We start from the raw sequence: 16634 nt of genomic DNA, 5'->3' as shown, positions 1-16634 counted from the left end.
AAGGTTCTATTTTCAGCAGGACAAGCGAGAGCATAATTTCCTTCATTATATATATATTATATAATGCATCGTTAAGGCTTTTGCCAGGATTTTGAGAGGGGAACATGCCATGCCCTGTCACGAGAACAAAATAGAAGCACGTGGTGGGACACTGTGCAGAATTCCGAAACGGAGAGAGGGGGGGGTGCAAGAAAAAGAGCTACCTACCCTCTTGGAAAAAAGTCCCTTAATGCAAAAGAGTTTTTCAAAAGTATGTGTAAAAAGACAGTTACATGTAAAATTAACATGTAATCTCATGATTTTCGTGGTGTTATTATTATTTGTTTTTTTTGTTTTGTTTAGTTTTGTTTTGCCAATATGAGCAGGATGTGCGTCCATGTGTCTGCAGTAATACCTGCAAGTGTGCCCCTCTTTGTGTTGCCCAAAAGGGGAAAGGAAAATATGGTACAATTCCTCCCAGACTGGGGCTGTAAATATGACTCTTTACCAGCCGAAGAGGTCCAGTCAGAACCTGAACTGTGAACTTTGTTTTGTTTTTTCGGCTGCCAGAATCATCCCGTGTTCCAGAGTGGAATTGAGACCTCACGTTCTTGTATTTATTCAGGCAGGCAAAAATCTTCAAGCACTTTTTCCCCCCCTCTGAAATCGGCAACTCTGTAAAATTCTGCAAAAATTGTAGAAGGTGGAAGAAATCAAAATACAGACGTGTATGAAAAATGTTTTGTGTAATAAATGCAATAAATACTTTCAATTGCAAAGATTTTTTTCTATTGTTGTGCTTTAGAAATACAAATTCCACCGGGCAGGTTAGATTGAAAAGAGAGGCAAATTACATCATTTTGTGGAAAATTCCAAATTTCTGCACTCATCCCTGTGTGTGTGTGTGTGTGCGCGTGCGCGCACAAGTGTATTGGGACAGTGTGTGTCTGTGTGATCAGGTGTACGTTCAGATGTCTCAGATTTTAGCTGGTGTATGCAATAGTGTGTGTGTGTGTGTGTGTGTGTGTGTGTGTGAGTGTGTGTATGTATGCTTGATGGAGGACAGGAAGCAATCACAGGCCAATGGCTGAGCTGGCAGGCGCTTTACGGGTCAGTGTGTGTAGTAATGGCCCCGGCACTGATTCCACTGCCATCACATACAGGAAGTCACTGTCAGGCCGCATCACTGACCTGATCTCCCATCCCGGATTCTGTTTCAAAGAATACTCACTGCAACGGAATTTCTCCTCTCCATATGTACACGGCATTGTACACACACACACACACACACACATATAATGTGCTGCACAAATACACATATGCACACTAACACAGATACACGCAACACATCGCACTGAGAAAATGAACAAATACAGCAAGGTAGTATAGTGCCTATGCAGTCATTTTCAGCATAAAAATATTCCCTCATTTTTTTTTTTTTCCTATTGATGGACATGGGCATGGCTAAAAGCTCTGACAGAAACCATTTGATTCATACAACATTGTCTTCAATCAAGACATTAAAAAAAACAATAAGATTCTGTCTGCAATTGACTGCACTGACCAATGACCTAAAAATATAGACCGGAGTGCAAAATAAACCAATCAGTCAATAAGTCAAAGGGGTTGTAAAAACACAGTTACATGTTTGTCTGCAATATGACATTGAGCAAAATGTCTTCAAGTTGTCCCATGGTTAATTTATTGTTTGTCTATCTTTTCTAAATATGTGTCAATATTTATACTTCCAAAAATCGAAATCGTCCACTTATCTCGCGTATAAACGTATAAAATTGAAAAATCTCCCAAATTCTCCAATCCGATTCAGGGTCTATCTAAAAAAAGACAAATAATTTAGTTTATTAGATAAAATATTTGTTGTCCGTTTATCAGTGTCAGAGCCCTTGTTTATTAGAGATCAGACGTGTAGTTCTTCGCTCCAACGTTCTCATCCCAGCTCTTCCGACAAGTGCGCACAATCCACTCATGTTCTTCGTCATCTGCAAGAAGAGTGAATTTACAGATGTGTAAATTGTGTGTAAAATGATGTGTGATTTTAACACACACACAGAAGCTTAAGACACAGACAGTGAAAGAGAGAGAGCGCGCGCGAGAGAGCGTTTCCCTGGGGGAAATGGCGGGGAACAAATCTCCTCATTACACCAGTTGATCAGATTTAGACATTTAAAAACTGTCAAATGAGAAATGCAAATATGTTTAAAAAGCAATTTGGGGCAAGAAGAAAAACGACTTCGTGAATGATTAAAAAAAAAAAACTCTCCGAGACCAACAACAGTGGGTAATACGCTGCGTTTTAAAATGGGATCTGTTAATTGCGGAACGCGAGGTGGCTTTTCTGATGGTGCTGAATCGGATAACGCAGCTGCACGCACTTGAGCGCTCACCCCTGGGAACAAGGCGAACTGTGCCCATTGTAGGGAACAGGTCGTCTACTCCACTCTGATTGTCGGTAATTGCACGCAATGGCCCTAAACGGCCTCTCTACTCGCCTCTCGCCACTTCTACCTGGCTCACGCATGCAGCAATTGAAAAAATCTTCAGACCAGGGCTTGCATGGTGGCAGCTGCATGCTAACGACACGTCATCCCCACCTTTTTCTCTGTCTGCATCACACCTCCCTTCCTCGCCACAAAGGGGGTCAACTCTCGAGAGGAACATTTCATCACAATTTGAAACCAATTAATACCGCGCAACCAATCGCCACTGGTGCGGGTCTAACGACAATTGCCATTTCCTTAAGCCACGCATGGTAATTAGGATAAATTCGCATTTTCATATTTTCTGTAAATTGCCCTCTCAAGACTGATCGTCGCTCCTCATGGATCTGCTAAATTCATAGTCTTAACGCAATCCTGACTAAAAAGCACAGGTGGCTCTATGGTTCACATGCAATTTGTGGCTTCTGGACGTTTAATGCTTCGCCTGTATATTTTTCTACGCGTTGCTGCAGCCATTAGAATAACCATAGAGGCGAATAACAAATTATAGGCCCATGTCCCACAACGTACAATAAAACACACTCGTAACAAAGTCAGGCAAGCGTTAAATACACAGAATTTTTCTATATTTTTATTGACGAGTATTAGGCCTACTGTATCGAACTGCGTTCTTTGCTCTATAGCGACGGGAGAATGAGGGGAAACGGTAATGGCACCTTGTTAAATGTGTTTATCTTAATCCCTAAAATACACTCAAAAGGAAAAGTGTTTCCTTCCAAACAGAACTGGGCCTGCGATAATGGCTCAGAGATCATACCAACGCGGACTGCTGCTTTTTAATGACATCACAAAGAACTTACAGTAAGTTCAACAAGCAGATATGTAGATACAACCCATGAACAAGGCATAGACATATTTACACCCCCCCCCCACACACACACACACACACACACACACACACCTTTCAGAGCAGGTCTCTGTTAAGATCACTGATACCATCTCTGTCAGGCTTCAGTTCATCTCACAATGGAGTGGCAGCGACTCAAGATAAGGCTGCTTTCCTTGGCAAAGGGATATTTTGAATGGGAACCTTTGCGAGTTTCAAAGGCACAATTATTCCAGAAACAGGAAACCACAACAAACAATATGGCTACAGGGCCTCTGACCAATGGCAGGCCTGGCAGACAGAGCAAAACAGACAGTAGTTATGACTTTGAGCAAGGCACTGAGTCACAGAGCTGGTCGGCATTTTTTTTATGCAACTCTCCAATCACCACCGCCACCACCACCACCACCACCACCCATTTAAACACTGAAATTCTTGAAATGTTACATTTACATATTCCCCTCAGCAGTGGGTCTGAATCTGAATGTGTGTGATTCGCTTTCTGTGTGAAACACATCCTCTATCAATCAGGTTACATCCGCTCTTCTCCTGGACACAATTTTCAATAAATAAATAATCAATAAATAAATAAAAAATGGTGAATCTGTGGGAGGTGTGGAAGAGCAGGGACAAAATCACTGTCGATCACAGCCACCTTGGCTCACTGTGGTTTCTCTGCCATGCAAGACGCCTTCTGAAGTCCCTGGAATTAGTAATCTGCCGAGCCCCCTCCCAGGGGTTATTACAGAGGCTACATCCAGGATAATGACACGGGCTTGGCGACGACTGTTCTCAGTTAACGACAGCTTCAATTCTCACTGGCCTCTTGGAGAGACCCCGCTCCTGTGCTTCTGATTATTTAGGCTGTATTAAACTGTAGAATAATTGATCGCATAATCAAATTCAGATACAGAAGAAGTCTCAAAATAGCTAGACTGATTGTAAAATGAGTGATAAGTGGACTTCAGATGATTATTATTACTATAGCCAATATTCATATCAACAAGACAGCCATATACTGTAGTTACACAGTACAACAGCTCTACTCACATAAATTATTAAGTTGGAGAATAATATATCTTCAAAATGAATTGAACTGAACATATATCGAAGAGTGTGTAAAACTGAAGTGCACTCATAGCTTGATGCAGGAGGATGGAGTTAATTAGTAAGAAATGGAGAAGCTGATCGAGACTGCTCTGACTGATCATGACATCTCTGTGGCCCTGTCGATGACCCTTGGCAGTCAACAAGAGCTGTGACGAGTGCTTAGTACTCCACAGGCAGCATGGATGCTCTTTCACTAACCAAATTAAGACCAGAAAACTGCAATCCTATAGAGTGTTAAATCAGTTAATCAAAATAGTTTGGCTTTTGTGTTTAAATTCACTGAATACAACAGCTTTTCATGTTAAAAAAATAAGTTTTAAGATTCACAGATTTAAAAAAAAAAAAACCACAGGTACAAAAAAATGCTACGTGTTGTGCGTCACCCTGAGAGGTAAGATAAGTGTTTTTGTTTCATGATTGTCCCCTTGTGATGGGCCCCTCATGGCCAGCCAAGCTTCCTGACCATACCTGACCTCTCCTCTCCTTTCGACCCCTTCAACCGCGCGTCTAGTCAGGTGACCCTGCGCGGCTCTGGCGGCCCTAAAAAGAGCCCGCTTTGGCAGGCTGCGGCCATCGTCCTCCCCTCGCCCCGTTTTATTTTCAGTTAGCCATGCATTTCGCTCCTGGCCCGGGGCCTGGGCATTTCCTCGGCTCTTCCTGCCCGCTCCCTGAGGCAGCTCCCTGGGCCCTCTCCCCTCGGCCATCCCTGCCTCTCTTCCCCTTCAACCCTGATCCACCCCCCCTCCTCTCGGTCCTCGCAGTTACGGGCCACACTCTTCCTCCCCTCCCAGAAAAGGTGCTCCCACAGGGGGTCCCAGTTCCTCTCCACTGTCCAGCGAGTGTCTGTTACCCTTGTGCACTTCTCCGTCCTGGACAGATGCCATTGGCAATAAATTCTGTCTTCACACCCACTCTGACAAATGTACCTTCACCTCGCGAGTGATAAAAATAAATCCCGACGAGGCATGCCAAGAGTTCTCGGGACACAATGCAGCCCTACGTGATGAACTGTGTCCTCTGGAAACCAAAGATGTCTGCTTCGCCGTGACGAGTGCTCCAGGTTGGCTGTCCTTTATGGTCATACCTTAACACAGTAAATGTGTTATTGTTGAGTGTATCACTTTAAAAAGCTAAACAGCTTGAGCAACCATCCTATAATGGGTACTGTTCAGGACGCTATCTCCCCAAAGCACGGTCACACAAACACAGGCACGTGCTCAAACAAATGCACTCCACTGACACTCAGAGCGAGTGCTTCCTGTGCAACAATAGTGGCCCAACAGAAGGGTGGAAAACAGCGGACGGACAGGATCTTTATTTTGCCATTACTCTGTCAGTCAAGCTCTTAAACTCCCATCTCAGTGTTGAGTTCACTTCAGATAACACTATGAAAGAGTACCCCAAACCCTTGGGTGGAACATTCAAGCCACTCTTGAGACAAAGAGGAAATATTTCAACCGCAAAAAAAAGTCTAATTCACACTAATTTTATACTTACTGTACCTGACACTTAGTGACTTTATACCAGATGGCACTAGATCCTGATTCATTGTTTAAATTCACCATTAAGCTGTCATTGTAAATGTTTTAAGACTGGACAAGTATTTTCTGTGGCAGTGGTGCATACTGCCACACAGTGCAGTATTTGTTCATTTTAACATTAATATGCAACATACTACGCTAAGTTTTTGTAACAGCGGTTTACATGCCTTCTTGCATTTATTTGCTTGCACAAGATGTTTTAATTGCTGTTTCAAAAGTCTATTGAAAGGGATTCATATCTAATTTGTGTCATTATGCCATACCACTGGCCTGCGCTTGAGGAAGCTACTAAAGATGTAAAAATCACATTTTGTTTTCCTGCTATTTTTCACAAGTGTTTTGCAAACAGTTGGTCCATTCTGACACTGTTTTTCTTTTTCTATACAACATTCAAAAACATCGAGCAAATGAAAACCTGCTGCACTAAAAGCCCTTTTGGGCAGCTGTGGAGGATGTGCATGTCGTCCCAAGTTATTGTCTATCCATACATGTGAATAAGATTTGCACGCTTTGGATCGAACTACGATGACTGGAGGAGTTAGTAATGTGTATCATGTTGCACGTAGTTCTTCTGGACAGGGTTTACTAAACTATGAGCTTTGAATCACTGGAAAGTCACAGGCTCTTGCCAGTGAGTATGAATGAGGGGGGGGGGGGAAGTATACCACCCAAATGTGTGCACCTGGACATGAGGCAAGTGGTTGTGTGTGTGTGTGTGTGTGTGTGTGTGTGTGGGTGTGGGTGTGTATGTGTGCCTGTGTGTGTATGTGTGTGTGTGTGTGTGTTTGTGTGTGTGTGTGTGTGTGTGTGTGTGTGTGTGTGTGTGTGTGTGTGTGTGTATTTCACTCAAAAACACACTGACTTGACGTTCTGCAAGTACTGGAGAATGTTTTCCTTTCCTTTGTGTATCTTTGTGGTGCGTTCAAACAAAATGCGTAACGATAACATTTGTCTTCAAAACCATGTTAAAACATGAGGTTTATGAACTGAGCATGAATAACCACACCCCCACGAGCATACTGTGCGTACATACTCTCACATACACACACACACACACACACACACAGAGAGAGAAGAGAGAGCGCTGCCTCGCACCCAGCCCTACACAGAGACCATAGGCTGCAACCACAAGCCTTTCTTCATGTACAATTTTGTCTGATTTTGTGCTCGTAAGAAATGCTGGCTTTGAGAGCCAAATTCCCATCTGAAGGGCTGACATAATCGATTCACTTCAAATCAAAGACACTGCGGCATGCAGGGGATAGGAGGAAAATATGTTTCGTATTTTCCCTCATAATCAGAATTAAAATGGCTACAGCCCGAGAGGCTTGGTTGACTGTGTGAGAGAAAGCCTGCAAAAGCCTGCAAAAAGGACCTACAAAAATGTTATCGTATCATCATAAGTCTCGACATAATCTCCAATTAAGTGCTATCTGTATAAGTATTACGACGATGCATTTAGGCCGCAACGTCTTTTCTTCGCTCTTAAATTTTCCACACAAAAAACCCAGAGATGTGCTCCAAATTTAGACAGAGCATTACTTTCAGAAGCAATGAATTTGACCTTCATAATGACAAGCCCCAAACACCAGTCAAATGGGCACTTCACTGCACGGATAAAAAACTAAATGTTTTCAATTTTGGCTTGTTTTGATCAGAAATTTTATTTTTAAGTTCCAATTCCAGTGCTCTGCAGCCATTACTCTGGCTAGAACTATATATCAAGAATAGTCGGTAATGTTTTTTTTTTTAATAAATGAAAATGGGTCTACCTTGACATAAAACAACAACTAGGCTATAGCACTAGAATAAAATAAACCTAAAGTACCTAAAAGCAACAATTCACAACTTCGTAGAAATCTATTTAAGCACTAGTGTTAGTGTTAGTAAAGGGGGCCCCTAATGGGACATGGGCAATTTTGTATATATATATATATATATATATATATATATATATAATTTCTGATTTGCACCTAAACATTTTGTCTGCACACAACAATGTTTCTTGCATGCAGACAACAATGTGGGCATGAGAAAAATGTTGATACCTAACAACAGCCGGATCTAAAAAATGGACTATTTGTGTGCTCTGTCTCACCTGCATTCCTGAGGAAATAATGGTGATAGTCTGTCACAACTCTGTTTTTGGGATCATAGAAACCATCTCCACAGTCATAGCAGCCATCAGGGATCACTTGTGGGGGCACCAGGTTGGTCAGTTGGGACTCTCCTGTAAAAGGCGTTCACATCAGAAGTCAGGACCACAAAGCCAAAGCAAAAATATCTAGTAAACATAATACAATACAGTAACATAATACACTGTTGAATATCTTCAAAGTATTTGACCCCACATGATTTTAATGAATGAAGAACTCTCCATCTCCATTATTCAAATATTGCCAACATTCTGAAAAATATAATCAAGTTCTCAATGCCTCAACACATACTTAGATTAGTATTTTTTCAGGTTATTAAATTAAATGATAGGTCCCATAAAATACGCAGCCCTTTGCAGCAATTAGTTCTTGGTTGCATGTTATGATCATATAAAGTGCAATCTCAAAAGGTCACGTTTTCACATGTGGAGCCCTGTTAGCGAGGTGATTGCTCGCTCTAATTATACACAGAAGTATAAATACCCCAGGATAATAGCACTGTTTCAGAGTTTAATCATGCCAATATGTAAGCCTGGCATATAGAGCCTCTCTGCATTCCGCAACAACATACAAATCACTATTTAACAGAACTATTCTTGTTGGCTGACTTGAAAATAAATTGAAAAGGGTGTGATTGAAGTGAGACTAGAAATCAAATTCATTGAATTAACTAGCTGAGAGAATATTGACTTGTAAAAAAGTAACATCCCGTCATCTTTTCCCATCATGCTTTTCCGTTCTCTCTCCTTCAAAGCTATTTACACACAACGCACTACGCTACGCACAATCAACAATTCTAACACACTTTCTGTCCAACCAAGCAAATCGCTCCTCACACAGTTCTCTAGCTTTCCGCTGAGTGTGTGTGCATGCCCAAAAAAGCTCTTGTATTCGTAGCCAGTTTCTGGCTCTGTAAACGGGAAACACATACAGCAGAGGCTCGGACTGAGCCATAAACAATTCCAGCCAATCAGCTGGCCCGGTAGTGTGGAGGGAGGGATGCAATGACTTACTCATAATGACTTGCTCTTTCACTATAGACACAGAAAGACGTGACATGACACATTACATACAGCAAGCAAAGTCTAAGCACCATATTCTGGTCTACCTGTTCTTCTCTCCTGCACCTGTACTAAGCATGGATGTGCATCTTTTCATTTTTTTTTTTTTTTTTTAACAATTTTGGCATATCAATGCTTTTGCATTTCTGCACTTTTTAGACTGGTCTCCAGCAGAGTCGCTATGCTACTATAAATCTGCGGGATGTGGATAAAAGCAGAAGAAACATCTGGTGTAACAGTTTGAGAAGCTGCTTATTAGCGGTGTAAAACATGTCACTTTGAGATTTATTGCTGATACAGACTAAACAAAAACACTACAGGGCAACCTCAGGATTCCAAGACTTTCTGAGCCCAGAATAGGCTATGCATTCAGTATGATACATTTTTCCACCAACCCCTATTTTTATGATTGTCAAAAGTTAAATGATTATTTAGTTTTCAACTTGGAAAGTTACATAACCTATGACTTAAGACGTATCATGTCCACGAGGAAAAGGCACATGAGCACTGTGTCTGGCATCCTCTCAAGCTGACATAGTTTGAAATCTATGCAAACTTCAGCTCGGTGGGAAGATGACTTGAGTCCAAATAGAGTGAACTCATTTACAGCAAAAACACAAGCAACGGAGTGGATAAACATCGTAGATAATGTAAGACAAACACACACAGAGACAAACATAAACACAAACATACACACATACACTCACAGACTCATACCACCGTCGTCATACCTTGTTGATCTATATGTGTGGTGTAATAAAAAGGACAAGTGCAAAATACAGCTTGATTAGGACATATTAGATTAGATTAGGAAAACCTGGCAGATACTGTAGACCTACTTCTGGACCTAATTGCACCACCCAACTCAAAAAGGTTTTCATAAAACAGTCCTGCACTGATAATGCACTAGATGCACCATCCAGATGGTGGTAATGACATAATGTATTAATCATAAGCACGCAAATAATTGGCCTGACAAATGACAATGTAAAAGTGAGTCCCTGTTTCAGTGACATGCATCTGAGAAAACCTACACTTACATTACACCATTCACTTTTTATCACTAACAATGACATAGTCAAGTTCAAATCTACTAATCTGCACCGGCAACAATGTGAAACCACACTTGATTTTGGCATTCTGTGTTCAAAGTCTGTGTTTACATGAAGCGCTACATCGAAGAAGAGTTGTCATTTTTAAACTAAAGTCCTAGAATGCATTTTAAAGTATTATTTTCCCATCATTAAGAAGGTCCTAGAGATTTTACAAAGTAAATATTGTATTTCATAAACTATATCACTGTAAACTTACCTTTCTCGATACCTAATTATATAATAGGCTACATGGAATGTTAAGGTCATTTTATTTTATTAATGTAGCCTACCCGTAATTTCCCGACTATTAGCCGCAGCCTATACATTGATTTTGCAAAATGTCTTCTCCTATGAGGTTAATACAGGGGGGCAGTTAATATGGTCTTAATATGGTTTTGTTTCTTTCAACTTGCATAAAACACTGTCCTGCGGCTTATACACAATGCGGCTTATATGCGGGAAATTACTGTACACATGTTTTCTACATTGAAATTTTCACAAATAAATCATAAAACACATTGGATTATGGGCTTTGGTTTTAACATGGTGAATATCCATGGCACTTGTTTTATAAAGATACACTGATGCAGAGGGCTTTTTCTTAATGGCAGCATACCTGCAGGTTTCAGTCCATTGCACCTCTCAGTATAGAAGCGTCTGTCATAGCCATCACAGTAGTCCCAGTCATCCTCCTCATACTCCAATCCGTCCGAGAAAGTATATTTTCCCTGATGGCAAAATATGACTGTCATTTATGATGTTTTCAAAGAAATGGCATTTAAAATAAACAGGAAATTACAGACTATTTTGCATTGAATTAAAACAGTATTTGGGATGATCACAGGTGGCTATATATGGTAGGCTAACTATATGACATCTTCATACTGCATGAAGTTAGTCGAATCACATATGTCAATGTCAATGTCAATTTATTTATATAGCACATTTAAAAAACAACCACAGTTGACCAAAGTGCTGTATTGCCATGTTTGTAAACATGCCTGTATTGTACATATTGCCAACGATATAGGCAATAAAAGTCAATACATTTTATCCACACAATTATGAACAAATTATGTAGCCTACATACCTCCTTGGACAGTCCATTGTCCCATGTTCCCTCATATTTACTTCCATTTGGAAAATAGAGCACACCTTTGCCATGGAACATTCCATCTTTCATCTGTCCAACATATCTTGTTTCAGTGGGGAAAGTATACTCTCCTTCTCCCTCCATCCTGAAAAGGAAAAAGGAAACAGTCATTGAAGTCTGAGAGCCACCAAGTGTTCATAATCAGACACCAAATATATTCTGGGAAAGTTATCCCTGGTCTGCACATTTCAAGCTTATGACTGCAAATAGCCTTCATTAACCCACCTGGCCAAGTTACAATAGCTGGAACTCAATATAATGCATATAATAAGCACATAAGACAATTTCCAATAAAGTACACAATGCATCCTCGGGGATGGTCAGTTAGTGTTAAGCTTGACAAAACCATCCATTGTTATCCCAGGTAGCCTAGCTAAGGTCTGCTAACAGTGTTTTCGCCAGCTGGCTGCCCGCCATGGATTGAGTAAAGTGTATTTAACAGAAACTTTAAATCTTTAAAAAAGCACGTTGTTTACGTAACTTGGATACACGCCATGTGAAGTGAGAACACAAGTTTTAAACACACCTGCCATTCTTGTAAGCTCCACTGTAACTGCTACCTGTCAACTCCATACTTTGCCTGAGTTGTTGATGCCCACCAGTTTCCATGGAAACGTCTCTTTAATCTCTTTAAGAGGGCAAAAGCATGTTATGCTCATACTAAACGTGTACAGATGAGTGTTTCACATTTCACTATATATACAGCATACGGGCTTTTTAATATAGTAAAAGTAATGTGTCGGATCGTGTACTGACATGAGGGTTAAGAAGAACACGTTAGTTTACTTTATAAATAATGTAATTGTCGCAACCTATGACGTCAATTAAGAGCGACTGAAAGCTAACGCATGCGTATACCATTGACCTTCCCTGTAGCCGCGTCCGTTTTCAGACGACGGGACCTTGAGTTTGCCATCAGCCTTGGCTGTTTGATCAATCTGTCTGTCTGTGGTGCGTCAAAAATCGTGCCATGCCCGGTCCAGCTGATCTTCCGTCATTGCAGGACCTAAATGTCGAAGAAGTGAGTTCAATTTACTTGAATAATCATAGTTACAGTAATTACTAGCAAACCGGCTGTTGGTTAGCTTGCTATCTTAGCTACCTAACATAGGTAGCTTTCTCAGCATCTGGTAGCTAGAAGTGGCTGTGAATAAACTTGATTGTGTGCTTGGTAAGTCGCCTAAATAGTTGAAGAAGTAGATGTGTACAGCCGAACGGGTTTACGTCGTTGCTTGATTTAAGGGGTAACGACCCATTGAAGACGTGACATGCAACATGAAACTAAACGACTTAAAAACAAATTCTAGATGAGCTAACATTAACGTTAGCTTGCAGTATGTCATGTTTGATAGTCATTTGGGACTATTAGCTTTCTGATTTACTCTTTAGCCACCGTACCTAATATTATAACTTAACCCTCTCTTATTCTCGAAAGCTGTATGGTTGTTTACAAGAGTAGTAGGGCAGCTTTGCGTTGACAGGCACCTTGCAGGTTGCGACTAGCTGTTGGCTGATCACGCATAGCATTAATGTTAAAATGTCAGTTTACGAACTGTCATCTTTTGCTGCGTGTGTGGAGTTAGCTGTGTTCCTAATTATGTGAAATCTATCTTCAGTTTATCACAATACCGAAATGTCACCAAACGAGCCTTATTGGTAACTTCTATTTTGCTGATAATACAGTTGTATCCCATAGAGTTAGGGTCTATTGTTGGATCGTCTTGTAAACTCCTGAAAAGTTTATATGGTTAATCATTATTCACTAGTAATTGTATTTTATGTTACCGTGCATGTATGTTATTGTATGTTAGTTTTTCATAAGCTAGGGCGTTTTGCCTTGTGCAAAGGAGAGGTTGCTTATTATGACTAATATCACTCTTTTTTGGAAGAGAAGATTTTTCGTTTTTCCTCCTTCTGCCATATGCAGTGTTAGATTAATTTGACCAGACCACTGCTTCTTTTGTAAGGAGACCTAATAAAAGCCTGTTATTTATTTGAATGTACTGGTGAAATGGCACCCTCTAGTTCTTGCCTGGGAGAGCCTTCGGTGTATGTCATCTGAGGTGACATTCCCCATATAATCTCACAGAACTCATTGTATACCTCGTCTTCCGTCCTGGAACAGGTAAATGTGTCCTCGGCAGTGCTGAAGGCAGCCGCCCATCATTATGGGTCCCAGTGTGACAAACCCAACAAAGAGTTCATGTTGTGTCGGTGGGAGGAGAAAGATCCCAGGAAGTGTCTGGATGAAGGAAGGAAGGTCAACGAGTGTGCCATTCAATTCTTCAGGTACATACAATACTCTGCCGTGCCAGAGAACTAGAATTCAGGTTATAAATCTGTGCTTATGCAGCCTATGACTTTCTGGCTATGCTTACCATAGCAATCATATGCATGATATTTTGATATAATCTTTTACATTTGTACAGTGGGACTGTTAGGGCTTTGCTTTATAATGTTTTTAACTGCATAACACACATACTGAGTCATCCACATGCAACAGAAATGTATCAGAAGCAGTGTAATTCTTAATGAATGCATCCACTTGAAAGAGGGTCAGTCATGTATATCTTCACAGAAAAAAATTGAAAATGGTTTTGAAATGGAAACATCTTGATGTTTTACCAAAGATTCTTCAACTACCATCTTTAGTTTTACTACAATGAGCAGATGGATGATTACATATATAATGTCTGTTGCGTTGCCTCCTATATGGCACACATGAGTTGGTATTAAGTACAGGGATAATCATTTTAACCATCCATTTCATGTGGGAGATTGTCATCAGATTTATTTTAGCCTCGTAGGCCACAGTGGTGTTTAACCAGTGCGACTCTGCCCTAATGGTCCATTGTAACGCCTCTGCTGCCGATTGCTGTCTGTCATTTAACAAAATCCCTGGGCAGAGCCTGTGTTTAAGCCATGAATTACGAAGGGTTACCATTTAGGAGGCCAGAACAGATAAATACCCTTTACCACAACCTAAACACACCAAGTGGCTGTGCAAGAACATATTTTTAGTCACACATTTGAGAAGTCTCAGAATGGCATGTGGCTCTTGAGATGTTTATTGCCTACCTGAAAACAGAAAAGACTTTAAATAGTATTTCTATACAAAGTAACGTCTTGCATCGTTTCTGTTAATAGCTTGAAAATGCTAGTCTGTTTTTCTCAGACTTACACATGTTTATCAACACACTGTTCCTCATTTTAATGATCCTCTTTATCATTGTCACCCTAGGCAGATAAAGGGAAACTGTCCAGAGGTCTTCACTGACTACTGGACTTGCTTGGACTACTCCAACCTCCATGAACTCCGCCGCTGCCGCAAACAGCAGGCGGAGTTTGACAATTGTGTGCTGGAGAAACTTGGTTGGCAGAGACCAGACCTCGGGGAACTCTCAAAGGTGATCTATCCAGAGCTACTCTCCTATTTTTCTATAAACATTGTCAAACATGATGTGTCTACTCCCTTCAGTTTACAAGTTCAACCTATCATCAGAATCAGAATTGGGTTTTATTGGCCAAATGTGTTGTCATAGACAAGGAATGTGGTTCCGGTCAAAGGTGTCTCTTGCAGCAACAATACAGTAATACAGACATACAGTAATACAGACGGGTTATGTGTCAACGTGTCTCTCCGTTATATGTCAATTCTAAGAAAAGAGTAAACATTTTTACCTTTCATCTAAACATACTTTTTCTCTGTTCAGGTCACAAAAGTAACCACTAGCCGACCCATCCCTGAGAACCCATACTGCTCCCGGGAAAGGCCTGAGCCCAACGCACCTATTGAGGGTCCACTGGTGCCAGCCAAGTATGGCAGCCGAATGTTTTTCTGGAACTGGTGAAGAATGAACCATCACGGTACCCTGCCATACCTACAGTTAAAATCCAGCTCACACCCCATCAGACCACAATGGACAGCGCGTGCGAGGTGGAGTGCCCCCCCTCCCTATGTGTAGACTTGTAAAGAGTGATTAAATTTAAAGTGTTAAATAAAAAAAGATATTAATTTAAACCGTGTGTGCATTATGTGTTTTTTTAGAGGTGACATGTACAGGTGACATGTTTACTCAAATTCAAAAATTGTAGATATATAATTAAAATATCCCTTTGTCTTTGTTTATAAGTGCTTGCCATGTGCAAGCAACTGTTTGCTTTTCATCCTGGGGAAGATGCAAACCAAACAACATGCTGCATTTTGTCAGGGTCCTTATGGGGGTCAGGGGGTCACTCCCCAAGAGTCTCGACCAATTTCCCTCACGCAAACCCTTTCACTTCCCGCTGCAGACCCTGAAGGGTGGACAGTCTGTGTGCAACCGAACTCTCTTTCAAAGCCTTGCCCTCTCAGTTCCTGTCCAGTGAGTGCTAAGATCCAGACCACCAGCTCAGGTCAACTGGTCCCACTGGCAGAAGCAGACCCGTGGCCTGTTTTAACAGACGTATAAAGTAAATAAACGAGTCTGTTGTAGACGGCCTGCGTTTCTGTCAAAGACGGTAGTGAAACGCCTCTGCAAATAATTACGTTGTTGCGGTATGTAAGACATCGTTTTAGTAAAGGGGGAAAAATCATCTGGAATTCTGCCTCCTGTCTTGAGATGCAAAGCAATTCTAGGAGTTTCCCCTTAGCGAAATTTAATCAAATTAAGTTTTTTTTTTCTCTGTGTGTGTGGGCAGACTGAGCCCTGAAGTGGGTCTTGCCTCATACTAGTTTGAGTGTCGTTTCACATAAAAACCCTTTTCCTTTGAAGTGCCAGGGCGAGCTGATGTCAGCTTTCAGCCTGAGAGGCCCCTTGGTGAATTTTTTGTGACGTTTCCTTGGCAAGAGTGGTAAAAGAAGGGGGGGGGGTAGGAGTGTAGAGGACCAGGCTTGTGCCAGCAGCACGGAGTTACCGCACTGAAGCCTGTTGAGCGCATCAGATCAAACACTACTTACTGCTCCACACTGAGCTTCTCAGGGCAAAATATCAGATTTATGCCACATAGATGGAATACAGTTCTATCTGTTTACAAATGGGCACTTTTGAGGGAAAAAGTGTCAGTATGACTATTTTCTAATAAATCATTTACACTTATTAAAGTAAATCTCAATAATAGCCTTCTTAAAAAAGATCAAAGGCAGTTGACCATGTGTTGTTTTTGTAATCAGTCAGAAGTGTTGATGGTCTACTATTTTTTGTGAAATGTGTAAC

The 16634-nt window shown here is 41.0% G+C and overlaps 2 protein-coding genes across 2 annotated transcripts; one reads left to right on the top strand and one right to left on the bottom strand.

Annotated features, from left to right (window-relative positions):
* Positions 1-996: 996 nt before the first annotated feature.
* morn5 (MORN repeat containing 5) lies at positions 997-12051 on the bottom strand. Its single transcript, XM_062554772.1, has 5 exons — positions 11966-12051; positions 11377-11524; positions 10903-11014; positions 8074-8205; positions 997-1979 (listed from the first exon to the last, which is right to left on the bottom strand). The coding sequence occupies exons 1-5, from the start codon at positions 12046-12048 to the stop codon at positions 1891-1893; spliced, it is 564 nt and encodes a 187-aa protein (XP_062410756.1). The 5' UTR covers positions 12049-12051; the 3' UTR covers positions 997-1890.
* Positions 12052-12297: 246 nt separating this feature from the next.
* On the top strand, positions 12298-15460 carry ndufa8 (NADH:ubiquinone oxidoreductase subunit A8). Its single transcript, XM_062554771.1, has 4 exons — positions 12298-12460; positions 13565-13728; positions 14681-14846; positions 15153-15460. The coding sequence occupies exons 1-4, from the start codon at positions 12410-12412 to the stop codon at positions 15288-15290; spliced, it is 519 nt and encodes a 172-aa protein (XP_062410755.1). The 5' UTR covers positions 12298-12409; the 3' UTR covers positions 15291-15460.
* Positions 15461-16634: the final 1174 nt, after the last annotated feature.

Source organism: Sardina pilchardus, chromosome 14 (assembly GCF_963854185.1).
Source record: "Sardina pilchardus chromosome 14, fSarPil1.1, whole genome shotgun sequence".
Classification (NCBI taxonomy): Eukaryota; Metazoa; Chordata; class Actinopteri; order Clupeiformes; family Clupeidae; genus Sardina; species Sardina pilchardus.
Note: the sequence above shows the minus strand (reverse complement) of the source record. Positions and strands in the feature narration are given on the sequence as shown.